This window comes from Stegastes partitus, unplaced genomic scaffold (assembly GCF_000690725.1).
Source record: "Stegastes partitus isolate 25-593 unplaced genomic scaffold, Stegastes_partitus-1.0.2 Scaffold2530, whole genome shotgun sequence".
Classification (NCBI taxonomy): Eukaryota; Metazoa; Chordata; class Actinopteri; family Pomacentridae; genus Stegastes; species Stegastes partitus.
In genome coordinates this window covers 10483-36320 of record NW_007580261.1, presented here as the reverse complement: position 1 = coordinate 36320, position 25838 = coordinate 10483, and the positions used below count along the sequence as shown (strand labels likewise).

General features: G+C 41.9%; 1 protein-coding gene across 1 annotated transcript in view; it reads left to right on the top strand.

Moving 5' to 3' along the window:
- The first annotated feature begins 1258 nt into the window (after positions 1-1258).
- Positions 1259-25838, top strand: part of prkdc (protein kinase, DNA-activated, catalytic subunit) — a 34037-nt gene continuing 9457 nt past the window's right edge. Inside the window, exons 1-66 of the mRNA XM_008305506.1 lie at positions 1259-1538; positions 2593-2669; positions 2747-2851; positions 3051-3125; positions 3304-3412; positions 3516-3628; positions 3794-3893; positions 3984-4039; positions 4131-4161; positions 4244-4401; positions 4556-4702; positions 5438-5602; positions 5777-5945; positions 6165-6214; positions 6358-6474; positions 6643-6792; positions 6985-7094; positions 7457-7616; positions 7919-8005; positions 8139-8258; positions 8515-8674; positions 8763-8872; positions 9258-9345; positions 9502-9665; positions 9796-9948; positions 10659-10766; positions 10910-11136; positions 11239-11333; positions 11769-11871; positions 12171-12304; positions 12426-12656; positions 12820-13046; positions 13142-13350; positions 13539-13671; positions 13887-14045; positions 15248-15451; positions 15548-15736; positions 15905-16009; positions 16155-16322; positions 16446-16573; positions 16688-16895; positions 17206-17384; positions 17470-17638; positions 17779-17844; positions 17924-17987; positions 18125-18273; positions 18436-18576; positions 18765-18884; positions 19021-19164; positions 19379-19530; positions 19824-19955; positions 20144-20255; positions 20472-20596; positions 20766-20915; positions 21307-21480; positions 21563-21661; positions 21796-22006; positions 22112-22286; positions 22473-22676; positions 22910-23025; positions 23134-23265; positions 23393-23572; positions 23774-23985; positions 24546-24684; positions 24838-25026; positions 25324-25548. Of these exons, the coding sequence (XP_008303728.1) occupies positions 1376-1538; positions 2593-2669; positions 2747-2851; positions 3051-3125; positions 3304-3412; positions 3516-3628; positions 3794-3893; positions 3984-4039; positions 4131-4161; positions 4244-4401; positions 4556-4702; positions 5438-5602; positions 5777-5945; positions 6165-6214; positions 6358-6474; positions 6643-6792; positions 6985-7094; positions 7457-7616; positions 7919-8005; positions 8139-8258; positions 8515-8674; positions 8763-8872; positions 9258-9345; positions 9502-9665; positions 9796-9948; positions 10659-10766; positions 10910-11136; positions 11239-11333; positions 11769-11871; positions 12171-12304; positions 12426-12656; positions 12820-13046; positions 13142-13350; positions 13539-13671; positions 13887-14045; positions 15248-15451; positions 15548-15736; positions 15905-16009; positions 16155-16322; positions 16446-16573; positions 16688-16895; positions 17206-17384; positions 17470-17638; positions 17779-17844; positions 17924-17987; positions 18125-18273; positions 18436-18576; positions 18765-18884; positions 19021-19164; positions 19379-19530; positions 19824-19955; positions 20144-20255; positions 20472-20596; positions 20766-20915; positions 21307-21480; positions 21563-21661; positions 21796-22006; positions 22112-22286; positions 22473-22676; positions 22910-23025; positions 23134-23265; positions 23393-23572; positions 23774-23985; positions 24546-24684; positions 24838-25026; positions 25324-25548 (9324 nt within the window). The 5' untranslated portion in view covers positions 1259-1375. The remainder of the gene's footprint in view (positions 1539-2592; positions 2670-2746; positions 2852-3050; positions 3126-3303; positions 3413-3515; positions 3629-3793; positions 3894-3983; positions 4040-4130; positions 4162-4243; positions 4402-4555; positions 4703-5437; positions 5603-5776; positions 5946-6164; positions 6215-6357; positions 6475-6642; positions 6793-6984; positions 7095-7456; positions 7617-7918; positions 8006-8138; positions 8259-8514; positions 8675-8762; positions 8873-9257; positions 9346-9501; positions 9666-9795; positions 9949-10658; positions 10767-10909; positions 11137-11238; positions 11334-11768; positions 11872-12170; positions 12305-12425; positions 12657-12819; positions 13047-13141; positions 13351-13538; positions 13672-13886; positions 14046-15247; positions 15452-15547; positions 15737-15904; positions 16010-16154; positions 16323-16445; positions 16574-16687; positions 16896-17205; positions 17385-17469; positions 17639-17778; positions 17845-17923; positions 17988-18124; positions 18274-18435; positions 18577-18764; positions 18885-19020; positions 19165-19378; positions 19531-19823; positions 19956-20143; positions 20256-20471; positions 20597-20765; positions 20916-21306; positions 21481-21562; positions 21662-21795; positions 22007-22111; positions 22287-22472; positions 22677-22909; positions 23026-23133; positions 23266-23392; positions 23573-23773; positions 23986-24545; positions 24685-24837; positions 25027-25323; positions 25549-25838) is intronic.

The following is a 25838-nucleotide window of genomic DNA, read 5'->3' as shown; positions in this document are numbered from 1 at the left end:
GAGTCTGTGTTTAGTGTGACTCACCGGATGTATCTTGCAGGTCTTGGCCTTCCATTGGCTGCTCATTTCAGTCGGCTCGGCCCTTCACTTCTCTTCATAATACGTCCTTCACTAAGAGAAACAACAACAACACTCTCCTGGCAGCAGCCTTCCTCATTAAAAAGTTTTGCCAGTGATTTAGATGATCAGACAGTCCTGCTAGTATTTTATTGATGCATTATCTGTTTACAGCACAGTGCTCCTCTCCCTGCATGCAAATGTTCCACCGAAACAATTCAGGATTTCAAGTGAATACATGATCTGAGCTATGATTAGTTTAAATAAATACAAACAAGCCAGAGTGTTGTTGTTTTTCTTGGCCCCTCTATAGCAGAATCATTATGTTCCACAAAATTAGCTGCAAACTATTATGAATTAAACCTCATTTGATTTATTGTCAAATCACATGAATGGCAAATTCATCTGAATGAAGCAATGAGCAACATTAATATAAAAGTGACCTGAATGACAGAATTCCGTTACTTTAATGGACTGATGAAGCAGCAATGTTTAATATATCAGGTCAGAGAAGGTTGCAGTTGTACAGTCATCCTCACATTTATTCACACCCTCCCATTAAAGAAAAGGCAAAATTCACAATAGTCACTCACACGACTACAAACTAAAAAAAAGTGATGATGAATAAAAATTTACTAAATTGTAATTTAGTGAAATAAGACGTTGCTTTTTGGATTGTGTTTGAAAAGAATAATTAAAAAAATAAAATAAAATAAAACTGTCCAGGACAAATCAGAGCACTTTGCTGATGAGCAGTGAGCCAAAATCCAAGTCCCTGTCAACAGGTACAGAAGTCTGACTGAGAGTTACAGAAAACACTTGATTGCAGTGATTGGCTCAAAGGGTTGTTCAACAAAATATTAGTTTATAGGTCCTATCATTCTTGTTTGCTTGCTGTTGTTTTTTTGTTTTGTTTTGTTTTGTTTTCAAATATTTCTGTTGAACCACAATTCAAAAGCAATGTCATGATTTTCATTAAATATGTATTTATTATTACTTTTGTCAATTTCAGCTAATTTCACTGACAGCTGTTTTTTTTCCCTTCTTTAATAGGAGGGTGTGAATAAATCTGAGGATGACGGCACATGGGGGCGGGTCGCCACAAGGGCTTTTATTTTGAAATGCACGCTGTTGCTACCTTATCCTGATTCCTCCTCGTCTCAGGGATTTGAGCCTGAATGACTGCACGCTGGCAGGTTGACAGGCAGTTGTTTGGCTCCATCGAAGAGCCCAGTCATCCTGTGTTTGTGTACTTTACCCGCTACGGTGAACTTTTATTCGGGATGCTAATGCTAGCTTAGCCCCGGCGCCGCCAGCCATGTCTTCCCAGAGCAGCGCTGCTGGAGGGATCCAAGGGCTGCTGCTCAAACTTCACGAGTCACTTTCAGACGAAGACAGCCGAGCCGCAGCCCTGAAATGCCACGATATTATCGGGGATTTGGGACAGGAGTGCATGCTAGCACCGACCGAGAATGAACTTGGTAAGACCAGGAAGTCGCATCTGAAGCTAGTCCCGGCGTCTCCCAGGAGCTCGCGCAGGCAACCCGCGCCAAACTCCATTAACAATCTGGGCATTTATTGATAATAGTGCTTCTTCTGTTGATGAGCGTCAAATACCTTGTAGGATATGTCATTTTCGGATTTTTTGCATGCTACTTATTAGTTCGTCATACAAAAAACACCTCTGTATCACTGCTAACTTTTATTATCCGCCAAAACGCTCTGTGGTGGGAGTCAGAGCACAACAAGGAAACATGTGGTTCATTGACAATAAGAGAAGCTTGCAACACACACCACGGGTCACTCGACTATGTGCTTTATTAAACATGTGAAACAATCCTAAACTAAGGATGAAGGATGCAGTGTTTGAGTAATCTACAGCCAACTTGCAGCAGAGTTCAGGAGTCTGCAGGATGTTGGTCCAACCGCAGGTTTCCTCCATGGCACTGTGTTCTTCACTCCTTCATTCATACCTGTGCAATACATAGTTTATGCACAGATCATCATTATGCAAACTTAACCTATGATCCTGGTCTTCTCTGGGCTAAACTCTCTACCAGAGTGGTGGAAACATCTTCTCTCCTCAGGCTGATGATCTAAATCTTTCTCCAGCTTTGATGCAACTACAATGTTTGCACCAGTTGCTTGAAAGTCAGTGGTGTTCTCACTGTGCACACTTGATGGTGGCATTAGGTACACATTAGGGCTGCTGTCAGCAATGGAATTAACTGCCAAATTGATCCATCAGTTTGACTAATTTGTTTAAGCAAAACAAAAGTTGATTTCTGCTTCTTAAATGTGAATATTTTCTGGTTTCTTTGCTCCTCTATGACTGTAAACTGAATATTTTTGGGGTTACTGACAAAACAAGACATTTGAGGACAGTGACTTGGGCTTTAGGAAACACCCAAACTAATCAATAAATAGATATTAATCAACAGGTAAACATTAGTTGCAGCTCTAATGCTCATAATGTAAGGAGTGTATCTGGACAAGTATTAACATTCATGCCTCCTTTTTTCTCATCTCATCAAGTTTTACAGACGTCCTTGTTGTTCTCCAAAGACTATGGACTCCTCAGCTTCCTCAGGAAGTCCCTGCCATCGGAGGAGGTAGGACTATCCACTAAATAAACAGTAATGTAGTGAAATCAAAAGTTCTTATGTTGACAGAAACGTCTGTTTTCCAGCTGCGGGACACCCGGGTCGAGATCTTGTGTTTTCTGGAGAAGTTTTTGGACAAAGTCTCACCAAGAGTCAAAGGCTGGGAAAAGACTTACGCCACGGACATAAGAGTAAGTTTCTGTTTCGAACCAGTGAGGATGTTTGTTTGTTCCTTCAGAAAGACATGTCAAACGCCAGGTTGGTAACAGCGGCAGATGTTAGAATTTTATTCCAGGGCTGGTTTAGATTCATCATCGGCTCTTGACATGTACAGCATTTACCATGAAAACTAAACATGTGCTACATTCATCTTTTGCCTTTTCTACTCAGGACGTGTGCATGACCGTGTACACGAAGGAGAAAGTAGCCAAATGTAGGACTCCAGTGCTGGAGCTCCTTATTAAGGTTGGTTTCTGTTGGTGTTTTTTCTTCCAACATCAGAAGCTGCTCCTGAGAAAGTCAGACTTTCCAAATCTTATGATCTTGCGAGGGGTTTGCTCGATATTTGTGAATATTAACGCTTGCTGCAGTAAAAGCAGTTGTTCTTGCATGCTTTTGAAACATTGTTCATTCCTCCCTGCAGGTTCTCCAAACAACAAAGGCTTCCAGCGTCGCTGCAGACTTTAGAATCGGTGAAATATTCAACAAATTCTACAGCGAGCTGTGTCAGAAGAGCAAACTGCCAGATTCAGGTGAGTGTTCCTTTAATGCCTTTGGTTTAACGCCATAATGACAATTGCTCCATTCAGCCAGTAAATCGATAAACTACATAAACCTTTCTTACTCTTCTAATAGTTCTTGGTAAAATCTATGAGCTGCTGGGAGTTCTTGCAGAGGTCCACCCCAGTGAGATGGTAAACAACTCAGACAAACTCTACAAGGCCTATCTAGGAGAACTGAAAGAGCAGGTATGTTTTACAGATGATGAAGCACTAACAAAGATACTAGCCTGTGGGTTTTTTTTTTTAATTGATCTGGGATTCCAGAGCATATTATAACAGGTGAAGCCGGGTGTAACAGCTGGCTTCCTGTGTGTGGGTGTGTTCAACTGTGGTTTTCAATGTTCTTTCCAGATGACTTCTTCCACAAAGGAACCCAAGCTTTTTGTTGTTGCTGGATGTTTGAGAGGAATCACTGCCCTCATGGTCAACTTCTCTAAAACCATGGAAGAAGGTGGTGTTTCTGTTCATATTGATGGTGTATCTCAGTAAAACAAAAATCCATTCAGTTTCTTTTTTACTGGTGTTTGTTTCGAACTTGCAGATCCAGCAACATCCAAGGAGATTTTTCAATATGCCTTCAAGGCAATCAGTCCCCAGGTACACAATGTCACAGAGTACATTCTCAGAAATCTAATCATATGGCTGATTACACTGAGCTGTATTCTGACTGCTTGTTTTTCTGCTGTAGATGGAAATGACTCGCTATGCCGTCACCTTTGGTAAGACTTGCCATTTTTTGGAAAAATGCTGGTAAAACCTATGGAAAAAAAAGTAAATTGTCTGATTCTGTTTCTTCATCAGCTGGCCTCAGATTATTTTCCAAACACGCGTCCCAGTTCAGCAGCTGCCTGATGGACCACTACAGAGCTCTGTTTGAGATCATGTCCAAGCTCTGTGGACACATCAACGCTGAGATGAAGAAGACAAGTTACTACGCACTCGAGGCGTTTCTCAAACAGGTGAACACTTTTCCACACACACAACCAGACAGACCAGTTCATACCAGGATTTAGATAACGTCTTTTGTTATACTTTAATCATCAATACTGAGTTGTTTTACATGATGCCCACAGAGGTTGACAGTCCAAACATGTCTGAATGATCCCGTTTCAGGTTGCTATGTTGGTGGCCGAGAACATCGAGGAGCACAAAAGCAAGTTGAAGTTCTTCATGCAGAAGTTCTGCGGCATCATTAAGACCATGGACTCCACACACAAAGAGCTGTCTATCGCCATACGAGGATATGGATTCTTTGCAGCTGTGAGTTTATTCCTTAGTTTGCTCTAATCGTTTGTGCAAAAGCCAAAGTTCATGCATCAAATTCAAAAGTTTTATCCACACACGGAGCGACCTGATAAGGTATGGTGCACACCATATGGATGCAAACAGTGAGTTCCCAGTTCAAATCCCGGCCGGCCTGAACCTTCACTGCATGTTATCCCCCTGCCTGCTTTCTGTGCATTTCTTTCTACCCTGATGGCAACACATAAACAAACTAAGAAAGTCTGTCCACATGAATGTAGTTTTATAATGTAGAGTTTTTTTCAGTTGCTTGCAAATAATATTGTGTATCTATATGTTTGATTTCCTGTTTAAATCATTGGACAATTGTATGTAGAAACCAACTATTGCAGCATTTTTTGGAAAGTAGAAAAATCTAATAGTAACATATATATGCATTATGTTAGAAAAGCTGCTTAGCTTTGATACGTACTCTGCTACATGTGCTACAGACAGGAGTATTGTAAACAAATGAAGTCATAGCCATCATCTTGTTTTACATTATAATCTGTAAAAAACAAGAAAAAAGTTTTCATATTGACACATATTGGGCAATATGCAAGTCAATACTGACATACGTGTGATAGTCTTATATCAGGCCATTACTAACTAATCAATATATCCGTCAGGCCCTGGTGTTAAGTTTGATCTTGCGTCTTCTGTACAGTCTGGCGTTATTCATATAAAACATGAAACCTTATGTTCTCCCTGTAGCCGTGCAAGAAGGTTTGCCCACAAGACGTTGACCTGATGTACACAGAGCTGATTCAGCGCTGTAAGCAGATGTACCTGACAGAGTCTGACGGGGAGGACGACAGCTTCTACCAGCTGCCCAGCTTCCTGGACTCTATAGCCAGTGTCCTTATTCACCTGGACAAGGTAAAGGGAAAAAAAAAAAAGACATCATTACAGTTCACTGTGACCAAATGTTGAGTAACAACCACACCAAGCTTAAGATTGCTTTGACTCCTTGGAGCACTGTACAGTTTCTTGTCTGCATGTACATTATGTTTTTTTTTATTGTCTATTATGAACTTCTGCTTTATTCCTCAGATCCCAGAGGTCTACACGCCGCTGCTGGAGCGCCTCCTTGTGGTGCAGATCGACAGCTTCCCTCAGTACAGCGAGAGAATGCAGACCGCTTGTTGCAGGTCCATCCTTAAGGTGTTGGTGGCCATGGCCTCTAAAGGACCTGTTCTCTGGAGTTTCATTAGCTCTGTTGGTACGTTCATTATGAGCACATTGCACTGGAGCCAAGTGGCCAACATCTTTCACAATTTACAAAGAAAAGAGTGGTTGAACATTTGCTCTCAGGGCTGTTGGGTCCAATGCAAATAGACACCTGCTGTTAAAATCAGATTTAAACTGCTTCATGTGTTTGTATGACTGCTTCCTGAGATGGTAACATCTTCTACAATATTCACTTCTGTTTCTTTTTCAGTGCACCAGGGCTTGATTCGTGTCTGTTCAAAACCCATCATGCTTGCTGAGGTCAGACATGTTTTTAATAATGGAATTAACACAAATGTTTAGAGTATATATACATCACTCACTGTTTGGTCAATTCTCAAACAAGAATACTGCTTTTTACCGTGCTTATAAAACAAATATGTCTCTCGTCTTTTTTCTTTCAGGACGCTAGAAACAGTCCCTCTGAGGCTTCTCAAGTCCGTACTGGAAACTGGAAAGTTCCATCTAGTCACAACTACCTTGTCCTGTATAAGAACCTTTTAGACTGTGATCAGTTGAAGGTACAGTTCTTAAGACTTGCAAAGTACACATGTATGTCTCTAGTTTCAACAGCTGTCTTTGGTTTTAGTTTTGGCTCAACAAGTCCACTGTTTTACATGAAACCTGCTTCAGTGAGGAGTACATGCTGTTTGAAGTCCTTATTGTTCCATTCTTGTCTCCCTCTGCAGGATTCAGGATTTTTGGATGGAGCTTTTGAAAGTCAGAATGCTGCTCTCGGCTCTTTAAGCCGTCTTCTGTACGATGAGTTGGTGAAATCAATCCTCCGCATCGTGGAGAAACTGGACTTGTCTGTGCAGAAAGTAGTAACTGGAGAGGAGGTGAGGTCCAGCCTTCATGCACCAGGAATAAATATTTATATAGCAACACAATTATAGTGACACGGTTTTGTCCTGCCTGTTTGTACAAATCAACATTCTTTTGGTGGTCATCAATTTAAACATGACTCAGTCTTTAAAAGCCTTTCTATCTATTAAATCCTAACCCATGACACTTGACTCCGTGTCCATCAGGCTCCAGATGATGCAGCCCACGTCCTGCCCTCCTCCGACCCCACAGCTCATCTACTGCCCAACAAGATCAAAGATTTCACCGCCTTCATCAACCTGGTTGACTTCTGCAGGTAAAGCACACATAACAAGATTCCTACAACGTGTTTGAATAGGAGCAGAGCTGTGTCAGATGCTTTGTATTTGTGTTTTTCTTTCTGGTGTAGAGCTGGTTTAGTAAGTCAGATCTCAAGTGGAACATACCATACTTTATTCTTACCGTAATTTTTGTTTTCTACCAACAATATCCAGCGAGGAGTTTGGTCTCCCACACATCACAGTGTAAGAGGAGTTGAAAATGTCAAACTAAGTTCAGGATTGAAACTTGCAGACACCTTAAATTGTTGTTAGACTATTCTTGATTGCAGCATGTCTACAACTCCTTTTCTGCAATACAAAGATCTCAGATCAACGTGCTTGTTTTCTGCATTTGCAGTGAGTTGTTGCTGACTAAACACGTGGAGTACTTTCAGTCTTGGATGTATCCTCTAAGTCACGAGCTTATCCTCCACTCCATACGAAATCCACTCGTCAGTGGCTTTTACAAGCTGCTGTCTGTCACCATGAGAATTGCAAAGAGAATCAAGTACTACCAGGTAATATTTCCTTTGGTGCAAAGATTTTTCATCCAATTTACTATTGTGGCCTTGATGTTAGACTCAGTGTCAGGGTGTTTGAAAAAAAAAAAATATGTGGGCATGTCAGAATCATGCAACATTAATATGTGACTGTGTTTTTAATTTGTCTTATGATCAAATGCGTTGTCCTACTTGTGGCATATGAACAGTTGCCCTATTTGTGCAGACGGATAATTGCAGAATTTAGCAAGCTCAGATCAACAGTAATGTCATGCAGTGCATTCACATTGACTATACAATATGAATCTGCTTTTAAACAGGGAGTCGGTCTGAGAAGCTCCACATCCCCGCAGAGCGACACCGTGAAAAGTGCTTGTTTTGCACTTTTCTCCAAGTTTGGAAAAGAGGTAGCTTCTCATTACAGAGTTTTCTGTGAATGCTGTAAACTTGCTTGTTTGTGCAATGAACTGAAACAAAGAATGACTGAGGAACTTATTATGCAGGAGATGTTAGCGACGTGTGCTGTGTGTTTCCTATTAGGTGTGCGTCAGGATGAAGCAGTACAAAGATGAGCTGCTGGCCTCCTGCCTGACATTTGTCCTGTCGCTGCACCACAACATCATAGCTCTGGACATCAAGGCCTACAGTCCTGCTCTGGAGGTTTGATTGTCTCCTTTACTTCATTATATAGAAAATAACATCCACTGTTCAATTAACTTTTATGTCATTAATACTCAAATAGCATCTATTTTAAGATCTACTTGCATTTGGTACATGTCAGCTAGTGTCAGTGAGGGTTACTGAGTTTAAACAAACAGTCTAAGAGTTCAAAAATTTCAATATTTGAAAGTGTTGACAACCCAAACCCTAAGACATACGTGCGTTTTTGTGTGCCTCTGCTTGTGAATGCATCTAGACGGCTCTGAAGTTAGGTCTGAGCCACATTCCTTTGGCCAACGCAGCCCTAAATGCTCTTGAGGACTGGTCCTCCCACATCCCTCTGGAGACGATGCAGCCCTGCTACTCCAACATCCTGCCCCTCCTGGACGGATACCTGAAAACCACCTCCACTGACAGTAAGATGAATGCTGAATTAGAAATGGATTCACTTCTGTAATCGGACATATAAGCCAAGACATCTAAATTGAATGTTGTTCACTTTAGACAAAGATGAGAGCAACTGGGAGGTGATGTCGTCTTTGTCTTCGAGAAGTGACAGAGGATACAGCAGAGTGATGACGAGGCTCCTGAAGAAATCCAACCAGCTCGCTATGGTAATTCATGCAGATTCTCAATCATCCAGGTCTTCGGATATTTAATTGCTAAATTGAAGGCAACTGAACTTGCTGGACTTTAGTCTAACGCAAGAAAGGCTTCTTCTGATTCCCGATCAGTCAGTTAAACCTGCAGAGGCCTTTCAAATGAGAAGTGAAATGTCTTCAAGAAACTCAAACAGGTCCAGTTGCATTGCATTTACAGACTCCTAAATTTTTTTTTTTTTTACTTTTATTTAGTTTCCTCATAAGGCTGAAGTACTTCAGGATGGGTGCTAATGAACCACCTATTACTGTATAATACACACATAAGATCTGAGCTACAAAAACAACAACAATACATGTAATGTATTACCACTTACTGGTAACTGTTGTCCAAATGCAGGAGGATGCTCCTCTTGTCATGGTGAGACTCAGGGTGGTGAAGCTGCTCGGTCACCTGGGAGGAAAGCTGAACAGAAACCTCGTAACCGGTAAGGATTTATACAACCAACCTTCTGTCTCTTTCTCTTTCACAACATCGTGTTGGGTATTTGGGCCGTGCTTTGGGAGACGTTTTAAGAACAAATGACTGTTAATAGAGACGCTTTCTGTTTTTGTTGATCATAAGCTTCTGTTTTGGCATTTAGTGGTTTCATCAGAGGAAATGATGAAGAAATTCGTCGCCTGGGATTCTGAGAAAAGGCTCAGCTTTGCGGTGCCGTTCAAGGATATGAAGCCGGTCATCTTCCTCGATCCGTTCCTGCCTCACATCAGCGAACTGGCTCTGTCCACAAGTGATAGACAAACCAAGGTACGTCAGATATCATCGATTTGAAGAGTTTGCTTTATCTGTGGCAGCTTAAAAAGTTGAAAATTATGATGGAGATCCATACTTATAGATAAATAATGATGATGATCCTGTGTCTCTTGTCGTCATGCAGGTAGCAGCTTGTGAGCTGCTCCACAGTTTGGTGATCTACATGGTGGGAAAGAGCGCTCAGATGGTTGAAGGGGAGAACAGTTTGCCACCAATGTACAAGCTACACAAAAGACTGTTTCCTGTGCTACTGCGTCTGGCCTGTGATGTTGATCAGGTATGTGTTCCCCTTTAAGATCCCAAATACAGGTCCCTTGGTCATAAATGTCTTTAAATATCATGGGATGCATGTAAACTTTGGATTTAGATGCATTACTGTACCTTTTTAGATACTGTGTCTGATACGTACGTGTATAACTAGCTTTTTACATTCTGGTATTGATGCTTTTACTTAATTTTGGTAAATCATCACAAATCTTTATCCACTACTTGGAAGTATTAATTTAAAGTAAAATTCAATTCAAACACTAGTAGAAATAACAAATTGTCATATTTATTGAGGATTAAAGCACAAAAAAGCCAAACAGGCTGATTTACATTGTGGTCCTCATATAGCAAAAAGCTCTGGCATCAGAACATACAACGACGAGATAGTTTCTTGTTTTGAGCACTTTTAAAAACAGTAAAATGTAATTGGAATAAGCAAAAACAATTTCAACTGTTAGGAAACTGAACTAAATATTAGACACACTTGTTGACTGCATTTGCAAACAATTTCCAAACAAATGTTCTCCTGTCGTTGCATGTTGTGTGTAGGGCACCTATAATAATGCCTGGTTACATGTCTGCTATACTTGGATTCTCCTAAATCAGCATTTCACACAACCAAACGAGTGAACATGCAGAGAATGGTGTTTCTCCACAAGGCGCACGTGGACAGAGAGCGGATGGATTCTGCATCGTTCTGAACTAGAATTTCTCTTCCAGGTCACCAGGCAGCTCTTTGAACCGCTGGTCATGCAGCTGATTCACTGGTTCACCAACAACAAGAAGTTTGAGAGCCAAGATACAGTCGCTGTTCTAGAGGCCATTCTGGTAGGCATTCATATGTTATAAACTTTCTGACACAAGTTGAGATTATGCATCAATAACTGTATCTGAACACCTTTCTCAAAAGACGCAGTTGTTTAACAGAATTTTTAAGGCTTTCTGTTTGCCGCTTGGTTGCTTCTCTTCAGGATGGCGTGGTCGACCCGATGGACAGCACCCTGAGAGACTTCTGCGGCCGCTGCATCGAGGAGTTCGTCAAATGGTCGATCAAACAAACCACCCCCAAGCAGCAGGAGAAGAGCCCCACCAACATGAAGTCCTTGTTTAAGCGCATCTACAGCTTGGCTCTCCACCCCAATGGGTTCAAAAGACTCGGTGCTGCCTTAGCGTTCAACAGTATCTACAGACTGTTCAGGTGTGATGCTTCTAGCAAGCTTTACCTCCTAAGTTGTGGTCCTGCCAGTTAATTGGGTCCTTAATTATATACTATGACTATTCTTTCTGTATGTTCCTTCAGGGAGGAGAATTCCTTGGTCGAACAGTTCGTCTTTGAAATTCTCGTCATATTTGTTGAAAGTCTGGCTCTCGCACACGTCGACGAGCGATCTATGGGTAAACATATTTCAACTTTATACACAGTACACTTTGTAGGGGTCTTGCTGTCATAAAAACATCAGGTGGGTAGACAGGAATGTCCGAACTCTGTAGTTTTCAGATATGGTGCAGAGACATCACAATGTTTTGCTGCAATAGAGAGTTAATAAACCAAAATGCAAAGCTTTGATATTTCAGTTGCCGTAGAATGTTTTTAAGCAGCGGAACATTATTTATTTATTAAGTCTTCTTATGCGGACATTTATTCAATCTGATCTGAGGTTGTGTTATATCCAGAGTTGCAAGTATTGTGTTTATTTATAGGACGGACATTTATTTGCATTCACATTTGACAAGATATGGATCCATTGCACATTGAAGGAAACTTAGAATTTAAAGCTCCTTTTACTTTTAAAGTGATGTGAAGCTTTTCCTGTGCTCTTTCATGCTCAGGTACGTTGCAGCAGTGCGGCATCGCCATCGACCATCTGAAAAGAATCATCAAACACAAGGCCCCCAGTCTCAATCAGCACAACGCTAAAAGACGCATCCCGAGGTTCGTACGGTCTGCAAGCTATAACGCAATCCTCAGAGCTGAAGCGACAATGATTTTCCTTTTTTTAAATTTTACTTACTTATATGTTCATCCATTTTTGTCTCATAATATACCACACATTATGACCTATCATTATAAAAGCCTGGTCTGCTTTATCTCTCTATGTATAAAAGTATAAAAGGCAGAAAAACAGAACAAAATGTACTGTATAATCACTTGGAAATGAAATTCAGCGTTACATTTCACACATTTTGTAGTGTAAATGTTCTTAATATGCCTTCATTTACTTTTCCTTTCAGGGGATTTTCACCCGACGACAAGCTGTACCTGTCAGATGTGGTTTTATGGCTTCTGGAACAATGCGGCCGACCGCAGACTGAGTGTCGCCACAAATGCATGGAGCTCTTCTACGAGTTCATTCCTCTCCTGCCAGGTGAGAACCAATTACTTAATTTCGAGAGCAATATTTCAAAAGATGTTTGAAACAGCTTTATGCTCTACTTGCCTGCTGCTACACTAAATGAATTCATTTTTGTTGCACTTTCTTGATTTAGGGAAGAAGTCTCCTCCTCAGTGGTTGGACGGCATGCTGAAGGATCACGGCACAGATTTCCTGATCTCGCGGTTCGAGGGTGGAGGTCTCCTCTCCCAGCCCACGCTCCGGGACCTGACAGGCCCTTTCAGTGTCAGAGCCACGCTGCAGTGGATGGACCTCCTGCTGGCTGTGCTGGACTGCTACAACACCTTCATCGGCTTGCACATAATCAAGCCTCAGTACATTCTTAGTAAGTCCTTTTTATGCAACAGTGTGTTAACAAACAGCTTGTCGTGTTTCTTTTGTTTGCAAAAAATTGTTAAAAGAAAAAAGCTCTCAGTGTCAGAGCTTCAGTTTTCCATCAATATTGACTGAAGGGATCTCAGTGAATGCCTCTGTTCTCTGTTTCAAAGGCTCAAAAGACAAATCAAGCTTTCTGAAAGCTCTGCATTTCTTTTTGACTGAGCTGGCGACTCACGAACTGGGAGCTGCAGAGAGCTGCTTCTCTCTGGGCGAGAGGACGTCTCACTTCAGCCCAAGAGAGGTGGACCAGTACAACTACAGCAAGTGCACCATCATGGTTCGCCTTCTGGAGTTCGCCTCAATGATTCTCGTCAAAGGAGACCAGGAGCTTTGGAAGGTATCAATGAATTACAGGCACTATGGTATTAAAAATCTAATTCTTGATTGTTTCTTTGGACGTTTTTACTTATGCTTTCCTAATTACATTCACAGCAACTGGAACAAGATATTCTGTGCGCAGTGTTTTTTGAGCTGACAGCGATGGTGGTGTGCGAGCCGTCTGCTGTGGGTTTCAACATGGCAGATGTGGAGGTAATGAAGAACCTACCAGAAGTGTGTGTCCCTCTGCTCAAGGCGCTGCTGGCCTCGCCTTACCGCAGTCGACTTGAAAGCAGTTTGAGGACAAAAATCTCATGCAAAAGGTAAAGTCAGGCTTTGTGCCACATTATATTTTAATAAAGTCATCTCGTAGTCGTTGTTGTCTCCTGAGGAATTATCTTTGATTCATTGTCTGACGCCACAATGATCAGGGACACATATGCCATTATCAATACCACTGATTGTTTGTTGTTTTCTGTTCCTTTCTAAATTTGTTCGCTGACCACCACAGTGTCGAGGAGCTGTGTGCTGTAGACCTTTACCATTCCAGCACTCTCAGCCGCCATGACCAGATGGAAATGGTGTTGTCTTCCTGTAAGCAGATTCACAAAGCTGGCTTCCTCAGCTCCATTCTGCACAGCAAGGTATGAACATTAACCCAGAGTAAGTTTGATATTTGTGGCCATGCAGCTCCTTTTTCATTATCATTTAACACTCAAAACATTTAGAAAATGAATTGAAGTAGCTAATTTCATGTACTGATGACATATGCAGGTATAAAAGTGTAATTATTACGTTTTGATTTTCACGCTGATCAAGGTGCTACCACATGTTTTTTGACTATATGTCCTCCTTAAAGGATTCAACCTACGCCACATCCCTCGGATCCAAACTTCTAATGACGGTGTACAAAGGCATAGCACCAGGTGAAGACAGGAAGGCACTTTCATCCTTGGACATAAACACCAGAAGAGTCGCAGATGGCCTCCTTCAGCTTGCCTTTTCCCTCAGTCAACAGGTTAGTGCTACGGTGCTGCTACTCTTTAGATAGGTTTGATAAAAACTGACAGTACTGGGACACCTATTGTAGCATTCGAGTCACTGGAAGTCAACAGACTACAGCAGTTAAGTAAAATTAAGCAGCAAATAGATTGTGGATTGAACCGACTCTTAGTTTGAAGACACTAAAAATATTTCAAGGCGTCGTGTTTAACAGCACAAAACACCTGGACCACTTTATCGATACAGTAGAATGAGCATCCTGCGGTTTTGTGCATCTGCCAACCAGTGAAGCTGCAGTTTACGTCCATGTCTGTCGTATATTATATCTAGTAAACACCTTTAGTGGTGGTATCACAAAGTCAACATCTGACCAAATGTATAATATCGTCACATTCTTCCTGTCTGTCCCTCAGTCATGGTGTTGAATAACGACCAAAAAAAGTGTTTTTGCAGAAATGTGGAACTTTTGGAAGTAAAATGACACCATTTTTAATTAGATATTTGTGTGATATTTTGTCATAATTAACTATTTTTGGCGGCGGTATCCCCCAGAATTTTTGAGGGCGCGCAACATTGTCTGGTAAATATGAACAAGTTAAATTTGCTGAGTTTGTGGGTCGCTGAGCAAAAACCTTTCATGGTGGCTCGCAGGCGACATAGCTACTGAGGTGCAGAGCAGTGCGCAGCCTGTGAGCCTGAGCTCAGGGCAAAGAAACCCTGAAGTTACAGACACGAATCTCTCACGGCAGAAGTGAAGCAAAAGTCATGTGTCAAAAGACAGACAACTGTGAGGCCCGCTTGACTTGTAACTGGTGATTTGTCTGTTTTTCCAGCTCTTGTAGCCAAAGACTTAGATGTTTTCATCTATTAATATCTTTGTACGCTTTGACAAATCTTTTACAAATCTTTTTACACATTCACAAATCTCACTACAGACACACAGATCGAGATACAGACTCACAACTCTTCATACACATTTACTAATAGTTTTGCGACAGTAACACTTATGGCCCAAAATGTGTTTTGTGAATTCACAGCTACCTTGATTTTTGACCCCCCAATATGGAGGACTGATGGTCTGTACTCATAGAGCACCTTTTAACCTTAGCTATGCTCGACAAAATGATTTACAATATGTTTCCTATTCACACACACACACACAGATCTAATCAGTTCATAGACAGCTGCCTCTTGTTGAACGTTATCATTCCTCTGCAGAGCGAGCAGCTGGTGGATCTGCTGTTGAACACCATCATGCTCTCCGTGCCGGTATCGGGAAGCCACAGCCACAACTTCCTGAGCTTCTCACACGGCGAGTACTTCTACAGCCTCTTCCAGACGACCATCAACACCGAGCTGCTGAGGAGTCTGGACGCCACGGTGCCACGCCTCATGAAAGCCTCCTCTCAAAACCCCAGCATGGTAGTTGCAGATAACGATCCCAGAACTATGTTGAAGCCACCGGTAAAGGAAGATAGCTGTGTTTCTAATATTTAATTTTATTGCTGTTGAATGCAGGTGAGTGTGTTGCTGAACGGCATGCTGGACCACAGCTTTAGAGAGCGCTCTGTGAGGAAGACTCAGGGCAAGCAGCTGGTTGAAGAGGTGCTGAGAAGATGGATGTGTCTGCAGTCGTGGTGGGAGGGACACTCTTCCACTCCAGAGAGCAAAACCGCCACTCTTCTGCTGCTCTCCAAGCTTTTACAGGTAAAGTTACTAAAAAAAAGAAAATAATTAAGCAAAATTAAAATTCTGTGAATGCATCTCTGAGCAATCATCAAAACAACACAGTGCAGTACAATAAAAGCCCCATCTTATGCTGTACTGTACCCATTGTTTCTTTTAATTTCTTGTCATTTTCTGCCCTCTCCTCAGATTGATTCCTCTGTCAGCTCTGATATCAACCATGACGCATTCAGACCAGTGTTTTCCACTTTCACGATGCTGCTGGTCGACATGAATCTGCCTCTCAATCTCAAGGTAACGAAGATGGTTTGACACAGTCCGTATGTTTTTAATTACTTCTATGCACTATATAGTTTTTACCTTTTTCTTTTTAAGTTACTTGTTAAAACACATGAAGCTTCGTCAGTTTTTTTAATGTTGAGTTTTCTCGACTCCTCAGAGCCAGGCCTTGTTGGTGTTGCCCTTCTTCACAACCCTCCCAGAGGAGCAGCTAGCTGAGCTGCAGAAAGCCCTCGACAGCCTGGTGGCTTCCCACTTCCCCATGCAGTCTGACGAGTTTCCCAAAGGCTCCCTTCACCGCAACAACTACATGGACTGTATCCGTAAGGTAAAGATCAGTCTTATCTTATATTAATAAGACAAACTATTTAACAAAGCAGACTCATGTGCTTTTAAAGAGGTTATTTTGGATGATCACACCTACTAACTCGACATTTCTGTTGTTTTCCAGCTGCTGGATGCCCTGGAGCTCTCTCAGAGTCCTCTCCTGCTCAAGCTGCTGGCAGTGATTCTGTGTCGAGACAAAAAACACATCATGGAGGAGCAATTCCAAACCTGTTTCCAAAGAATTGCAAAGCGGTCGGTAATTCATTTGCGGGAGAAAGTACTAAAGGTTTTATCATTTAGTTCAAAGACCAGCTGTGGCAGTGATTCAAAGGACCCGCCCTTCTGTGTTTGTCAATGTCTGATTAGGTCCAACAACGAGCGGCAGCAGCAGCTACTGTGCACAGTGTATGGGGTGATTCAGCAAGGCGATGTGCCGATGAGCTCCATGCTGCAGGCCATGATGGAGAGAGTCCTGCTGCCTCTGGCCTCCCACTGCAGCACCAAGGCCCTGAATGACTTCTTTGTGGCAAATGTCTTCGACATACTTGCTTTCCTGCTTAGTCGCTTCACCAAGGTTTGACTCTTAGGATCGTTATATTTGCTTAATTATAGGGAGATGTGTTTAGTACCCAGTTCATTAGCTGCTGTAGTTTCATTTGGAAATATGTAGCACTTTTCAAAACATTGTTAAGTTGTTTTTTTGATGTTGTTTTATTAATATCATCCATCCATCCATCCATCATCATCCATCTAAACATCTGTCCAATCTATCTATCCAAACATTTGGTAGTTGCATGACTTTTTTGGTCTCCAAAAGCCGCTGTTACTAAGATTTGAGAAACACAAGCCACTTGAAACAAAATCTAATTCTTTATTAATTTCAGTCAAGCGAATCAGCGTTTGAGATCCAGCTGCTGAAGAAAAATGGCTGCTACAAGCTGATGGAGCTCCTGTATTCACGGCTTCCCAAAGAAGAGGTTTACTCCAAGGAGTCCCGCATTAATCAAGCCTACTGTCGCTCTGACAAGACAGAGGGAAATGAGTTGTCCAAGACCTTGATCAAGTAGGAATCCTCAAAACAGTAGTAATGTCTGTTCCTTTGTTATGCCATGAATAAATCATGATTATGTTGATTTTATTCTGATTAGGTCCTGTATTGAAGCCTTCACTGAGAACATGGCTGGTGAGACTCAGCTTCTTAAAATCAGGAGACAGTTTCACTGCGCTGCGTACAACTGTGCCATCGCTGTGATTAGCTGCAGCTTCAACGAGCCCAAGTTCTACCATGGCTTCCTCTTCAGTGAGAAACCAGAGAAGGTACAAGGAATGCATTCTTTGTATAAATACATCCAAGTCACTCCAACACAGCAGCTTATCCTTTTAGTACAATGCACTTTAACTGATTAAAGTGATTCTAGACGACCTTACTGATTGTTTTTTTTTCTGTTCTTTTCCAGAATCAGTTCATTCTTGAGAACATCATTGATGCTGAAAGGACCTATAACTTTCCAATAGAAATTGAGGTGTGTTTTTTGTTTGTTTATGTGACAGCATACCTGAGTTTTAGTTCTGGTGTATTTATTTATTTCTTCATCACTGTAGGTGCCACTCGAGAGAAAGAAGAAATACGTCTTGATTCGAAAAGAAGTAAACGAGGAGAACGGAGGTAACGGAGCAGTTTTACTCTACTGTGTGTTCTGACTTTACCTCAAAGCGTGCAGCGTCTAGATTTAACTATTAGACTTGCCTTCATCTCTTTAAAAAAATGGTGATGTTTGTTTATTTATTTTGTGGTTTCTACAGAAGCGCCGGTGTATCTGTCCTCCCAGTCGTACATGGCCGACAGCAGCCTGAGTGAAGAGATGAGTCAGTTTGACTTCTCCACCGGAGTCCAGAGCTTTTCCTTCAGCTCCCAAAACCCAGAAGGAAAGAAACGCACTGTTGCAAAACGAGTCAGTGTTTTTTTTTCTATTTTAAAATACCTCTGAGTTTAATCATGAGCATATGATGGTCTAAAGATTACTTTAGAATTACTGTTGATTAGCATTTTTCTAAATAGATGGATTGTAATATTTTTATTGTGGGAAGGTTTGTTGATATGTTTTTATGTGCAGGAGACAGAGGAGACAAATCTCTCCCAGGATGCAATGGTGGACCTAGAAATGGATGAGCTCAACCAGCATGAATGCATGGCAGCCATGACTGCTCTGATTGGACACATGCAAAGGAACAACATAACCCCCAAAGTCGAACAGGTCAGTTGCATCATATAGTAGCCGAACTGGCTTAAGTAGCACAGACACTTGGCTCCAGAACAAATACTTTTACATCACCCAAATTATAAGAATTTAATCTCTCTCTCTCTGATGAATATAATCAATCTATAAATATTATTTAGGAACACCTATCCTTCCACGTTCTCTTGCTCCTCTTCCTGAAACAGGGAACTGTGCCCAGTGAGCTCCCACCATGGATGAAGTTTCTACATGGAAAACTGGCGAATCCAGCAACGCCTCTGAATATCAGACTCTTCATTTCAAAGCTCGTCATCAACACAGAGGAGGTGGATGCCCCCCTCACATTTATTCAGTCACAGGAGTTGTAAATAAAGTGTATTTTCCTGTATGTGACACCTCATTAGTTTTTATTAGCTTCACTTCTCCTCTCTGGATTTAATCTTTGCTCTCGTGTTTCTCCAGGTTTTCCGGCCGTATGCCAAGCACTGGCTCGGCCCGCTCCTGCAGCTCGTCGTCTCTGGAAACAACGGAGGAGAGGGCATCCATTTCATGGTGGTAGACATTGTGGTCACGGTGCTGTCCTGGACAAGCCTGGCCAGTCCCAAGGTTGGTCATGCTTCCATTATAGAGAAGATTCCAACACATGACACCAAATTAGCTGGAATTTAGTTAATTTTTAGAGTTTTTTGGCAAGCTGGGATTTTAGGAATTGTATAAAAGAAAGTTTTGCTTAGTTTTTTTGTTGTTGTTGCATTTTATTAAGGTATAAAATGATTTAAAGCACTTCTAGGCTATCATTAGTCACATGTTTTTATTTCAGGGTAACCCCAGAGATGAAGTCCTCGCCAACCGGCTGTTGGAGTTCCTGATGAAGCACAGCTTTCACTCCAAAAGGGCCGTTTTCCGCCACAACCTGGAGATCATTCGCACCCTGGTAGAGTGCTGGAAAGAGTGTCTGCATGTTCCTTACAGGTAGTAATTGTGCACTTTTAATTCTATTTAATACAAGCTAAGGTCAAAGGGCAAGTTAAACACAGGAGAAACAAGCAAGTGGAGCAGTTAAGGATGACCTGTTAGACATCAGCAGTGCCTTGGTCTGGAGAAAATGGATGTGGTCAATGTTCCTCGAAACCTGACTAGACTTGGCCTGTTGTTCTCAGCTCAAAGTGTGTCCTGATATTCACAAGAAACATGCTGAAAGTGCATTTTCTTTTCAACAAAATGGAACTGAGCTGGTCCTTGTTTTACCTCCTTTTCTTTCATAGTCTGATATTCGAGCGATTTTGCGGCACCGACCCCAACAGCAAAGACAACTCTGTCGGACTTCAGCTGCTGGGAATAATCCTCGCCAACAACCTCCCTGCTTATGACGCCACATGTGGAATTGAGTACGACAGGTAAAATACATCCACTGTGTCACCTGACTGCTGTTCGTTTGACGCTTTATTTGCTCATAGAAATTTGAATGTCTTTTTTTTAAGTTGAAATATGCAGGTTTAGGTGAACAGCCATGTAGTGAAACAGATGTGTGTGTTGTATATGTGACTATAAATATATAACATATCTGTGTGGCGTGTTTTATCAGGTACATCCAGTCCCTCACCAACAACGTGTCCTTTGTGAGGTACAAAGACGTCTACTCGGCTGCTGCTGAAGTTATCGGCCTGGTCCTGAAGAGTACAACTGAAATGGGCGATGTATGAACTTCCTGTTATAACTTGTTCATGTTTATGCCTGTGGAGAGCTCTGTTGGAAAATAATATTTATTTTGTATGTTAATGTTTAGGAGAAGTTAGTAGATGTATTTTATATCCTGATGATAAAACCCTCTTTGTTGTTTTTCCATCTTAAATTAATGACATGTGGTACATTAATGCCACCTATAACATATTTTTTCCCCGTTTGTATTTCAGCAACATCAGGAACTTTTCAGTCTTGCTGCAAACAAGATAACTAATCTGAAGAAGAAAGAGCTGGATGACAAGTTCATTATTTGCTTGAACAAAGTGTCAAAGCACTTTCCTCCATTTATGGACCGGTCAGTTGGTATTTATTATATTTTAATACAAATGTAATGCAAATGATTTCTGTCAGTGGTCGTGACCCAACTAAAATATGTGTTTTCTGATTTCTCTAATAGGTCAAGTTGTTGAGTTATTGACCAGCTGCTTCAAACTACAGTTTGTTTTTATTTAATGTGATTTCAGGTTCGTCAACTACGTGTTCTTCCTGCTGCCGAAGTTGCACGGCATCTTAAAGACTAACTGTTTGGAGTGCGTGCTGAGCCGAGCTGACGTCATTCCAGACATCTTCCTGCAGCTGAAGACCTCGGGCTTCGCTCAGATGATGGGCCACAGGTGAGTCCTAGCTGCATGATCAACAGGTTTGTTGTCTGCCTGGGTTGGTTTTTTTTGTTTATGTCTATCAGTTATTGTTAAAATTTGTTTAAACATTCATGTATAGTCCTGAAAAAGAGATCTTACCCATTACTTTTTAATGATATAATTTATGTGATTTATCAGTAAGTTAAGTGTTTACAGAGAAAGCTGATGATTTTTTATTTGTTTCTATTAATCAGTCAGTGTCACACAAAGTCCCAGTTTATCAAATACATGAGGAAAACATTAACATCAAATACTGGAATTCAAAGACCTCTGACATCCGGGACATTCTTCATTTAGCTCTTCTACTAACAAAAAGCAAATGAGTAATAATGAACTATGTCTCTACATATTTTACTCCTTTCAGGGATGAAGCCAGACAGAGAGTGTGTCTCGACATCATCCACAAGATCATCGCCCTGCTGAGTCCGTCTGAGCTTCAGGAGCTGCTGGGAACCGTGACGGCTTTTGTCTCTCACCCGTCGCCGGTTTGCAGAGAGAGGATGTACGACATCCTCATGTGGATCCTGGACAACTACGGGTGAGGGCTTTGGGCTTTTTTCAGTTTTGTGTCACTGTGGCATCATTCATGTACGATGACTTTGCTAATCGTTTTTCTCCAGTGATGAGGAGAGCATGAACGACAGCTGCTCGGCGGAGGTTTTGAATGCAGCTAAAGAAACACTGCTTCAGGGGTTGTCAGAGGAAAACCAAGGCCTTCAGTAAGCACCACGTAGACAACTGATTGTTGAATTGGTTATTTAATGCCAATATTTTAATGGTCTGTATAGAAATTGTTCTGTCTGTACAGAGTTGTTTGAGCTGAACAGACCATCCCTATCTACTGTCTTTTTAGGCTTTATGTTCGTAACTTCTGGAGTCAGGAGAAGCGGCTCCCCACTGCAACCCTCGAGCGAATGTTGATGGTGCTTCGCTCTCTGTACTCCTGTCAAATAGAGAAGTGCTTTTTGAGCTTGGCCACCAACCTGCTGCTGGAAATGACCAGCCAGAGTCCTGACTTCCAACGAAACATGTTCGAGTATCCTCTGTCAGAGTGCACCTTCCAGGTCAGCTGTTAGTTTTTTCTTTGGGTGAACAAATCAAGTAGTTAATTTAGGGTTTTTATTTGTACATTACTGATGTGCTCGTCGTGTTTTTTTTCCACTCTACAGGACTACGTGATTGATTCCAACTGGCGCTTCAGGAGCACCGTGATGACTCCCATGTTCGTTGAAACCCAAAGCTCTCAAGGCCCTGAGAGTGTGGCGGCATCCCAGTCTGGATCCATGAAGGGGAAGCTCAGAGCCACTCAGACTACATTAGAGTTCTCCCAAACCCAAGCAGCAGGTGCAGCTGTAGTTCACGATCTAAACATAGAAGCAACACTACTAAAAAAAACTGCTCAAATCACTTTATTCCAGATTTCTGTGAATAATGGCTTCTTCTTAAAAGTAGCTGGAAATATGGCTTTTACTTTCGGTCGGAGTTTTGTTTGTTAGTTTTCAAGCTAACAGGTTGTTTTTTTTGTCCCAGGTCGACGTACAGCATATAACTGGCTGACAGGCAGCAGTGTGGATACGCTAGCAGAGTACACGCTTGGCTCCGAGTCGCTGTCGTCTTTGTTGGTGTTTGACAAGAAAGCAGAGAGGCAAACTGCAGCGAGGAGACCAGTGGGGGAAGGCTTTGGCCTGAGGCGCCTGACTGCTTCTACAGATGAGGTGGACAGTCGCACGAGAGGTCGGTCTCCAAGAAAACACCCACTTAATCCAAATACTGAGCAGTGCCTGAATGTAGATCTCTCTGATCAATCAAGCATGTGTACAGTTTTAATTGTAAGTCAGTAAATTAGGGTATTTATTTGAGCTATAAAAAGTACAAAATATCTGCCGCAGCAAAAACGTTTTGTTTTAGCGCGAAGAGGTTAAACTTTCAATGACATGCTGTAAGTGTTTTACGTTTTGTTTTAACAGCTGAAAATGAGCGACGAAATAACATCCTGAGATTGAGACGCAGATTTCTCAAGGATCAGGAGAAAGTCAGTTTGGGGTTTGCACAAAAAGAGATCCAACAGCAAAGGCAGAAGAAGGTACCAGGTTTCAATCAGTAGCCAATCAAATCAGCATGTTTGCTGTCACTAACTTTCACAACCTGCGAGCGTCCCTAACCATCAGTTGTTCTGTCGGGTGTCCCACAGGAAGACAAAGCTGACCAAAGGCTGCGAAAAGAGGCTCAGGTGACTCTGTATCGTAACTACAGAGTGGGAGACTTTCCAGACATTCAGATTCCATACAGCAACCTCATCGCTCCCCTTCAAGCGCTTGCACAAGTAAGACTGCTGCTGCTTTCTACATCCACCCTGAATAGTTTCTTTCAAATGTCCTGATCATGAAGAAGACAAAACTTGGATCACCTTTGATCATTAATATTTCATTTTCTCCGCGTGTCGCCTTCAGAGAGACCCAATTTTAGCCAAGCAGCTGTTCAGCTCCCTGTTTGCCGGCATCTTCCAAGAAATGGAAAAACTACAAAAGCCGGAGGAGAGCGGGAGGATTAAAGAGGAGCTGCGGTGCAACTTTAATACGTTCCTGAGCAAGAGTACAATCTGCTTCCCTCCATTTATCGCATGTGTGCAGGTAAGAGGCTGTTTTCATGTGTGGAAATCTTAAGATCTTCAGCATTTTAAGATCTGTTGATGAATGTAAAATTGTACAGTTTTTTTGAAATGTTTGCATCAGTTTTCCAATTTCCCTTTATATTATAACTCCAAATAAGTGATGATGCATCCTCCACAGTACCCCTTCCTTTAGTTTTAATGCACTGCTGTTTTTTCTTAGGATATGTGCTACCAGCATCAGGAGCTGCAGCAGGTCAGTCCAGCAGCCATCAGCTCCACTTGCCTCATGAGTCTCCAGCAGCCATCAGGCATCCTGCTGCTGGAAGAAGGCTTGCTGCTTGCTGCAAGTGTCCCAGAGGAACGTCCGGCCAAGCGGGCACGAGGACGCAAAGAGATCCCCCCAGATACCAATAAATGGATCCACCTCGCAAGGTACTGTAGGGATTTTGACTCTGCTGGCTTGGAGTGTACATATTAACATCAAGCACACTAACAAAATGTAGTTTGACACTTAAACCACACTTAAAAATATATATGAATCTTATTGTTAATCAAAGCACAAACACAATTTACAAGCTATATATTCTACATGAAGAAGTCAAGGGTTAGTTTAGGTTTAAAATACATTAGATATACAATTCAAAATAAAGACAAAAAATATTTGGACACCCAGTGCCGACTTCACTGGACATTTTTTTTCTCCGAGGCGTCCCGTAGCTGCTCAGTGTGATTTAAGCCAGGGGTCGGGTGGGTTCAATCTAATAAATTAGATTACTTATTACTTAAGTCTACTCAAAGATCCGCTTCTCTTGCTTGTATATATGTTTTTTTGACTGATATCTGGTTACTTTGCTTTCAAAATTTCTCGTCCATCTACATCATTGTACTGTAGCTCTTCAGGCTCTGCATTAGACATACACTCACCTTTGGATAATTGTAAATGTTTCTTAAGTCTAATGTTGAATGTGCTGTTTGTGTCCTCTGCTCTAAAGGCTTTACAGATCGCTGGAGGACTATGATGTCGTGCGAGGCATCTTTGGCGGTAAAGTTGGGACCAAGTTGATCACCTGCACTGCTCTTCAGGCTGAAGCCAGCACTGACTTTGCAGAAGCTGTGAAGCTTTACAACGAGGTATGCACGTCTTAGGTTTCTCCCATCACAGTAGAAGCTGGTAGCATGTAGGCAGCATGTCAGGGGGACATGGACTGATGCAGTTCTACCAGATCGCTTGCTGTGTGTGTAGCACTGAAGTGTCAAAGTATTTACCGTCTTCCACACTGACAGGCTCTTAACACTGAGAGCTGGCCTGACGGTGAACCCACCGACTCTGAGAAGGACTTCTGGGAAATTGCAGCTATGGAGGCCTACAACCATTTGACCGAGTGGAAGTCTCTGCAGTACTGTTCCACTGTGTACATTGATGACAAGTCGCCACCCAACCTGGAGAAGATGTGGTCAGAGCCTCTCTACCAGGTAACAGAAGGGTCATTAACGGGTGACATCCTGCAGGTTTTAACTCCAACGAAAATTGTCTTGTCGAGCGTACAGTGATGGCTTGACATTAAAACCTACTTCATGTAAGCTCAGCTCTCTGTGGCATGTTTATTCTTGGCACTAAACTCATCTTTAGTAATAAAATACAGCTACGGTAAATTAAGCTTAATCTGATAAACATGTAGTGACATCTTTGGCTTTCTAAAATGCCATTGAGTAGGGGTCAGGTACGTACACATGAGCTGTAATGCTTTGGCTTTCTTCCCCGTGTGTTAGGACATGTACCTGCAGCACATGATCCGCAGCATGTTGAAGCAGCTGCAGCTAGGCGAGCGGGACCAAACTCTCCTCAGCTTCATCGACAAAGCCATGAAGGTGGAGGAGCGCAAAAAGCTGCTGGAGAGTCACTACAGCCAGGAGCTCAGCTTGCTCTACATCCTGCAGGAGGACTATGACCGCGCCAAGTACTACACCAACTACGCCATGCAGCTCTTCATGGAGGTTCGTGTTCTTTTGCTCTCGTCTGCTAAGTTTCAGATTAATGAAGATAATTAGTAATTCATTCAAATCCATGGAAAATGTAAGAAAAAGATATATTTTTTCCAGTGCAGATATCTCGTTCTTGTCTGTCATCTCCTTTAACGAGATTTTGCACTGCAATAGTAGCCGCTTATTACGAGCTAACTAGTCTTGTTTATCTTTTTTTTTTCATTTTATGGCGATTGGCAACAAACACTAAGGTGCAGTACTGCCACCTACTATATAGGAGTGTCAACAAGCATGAGATTTTT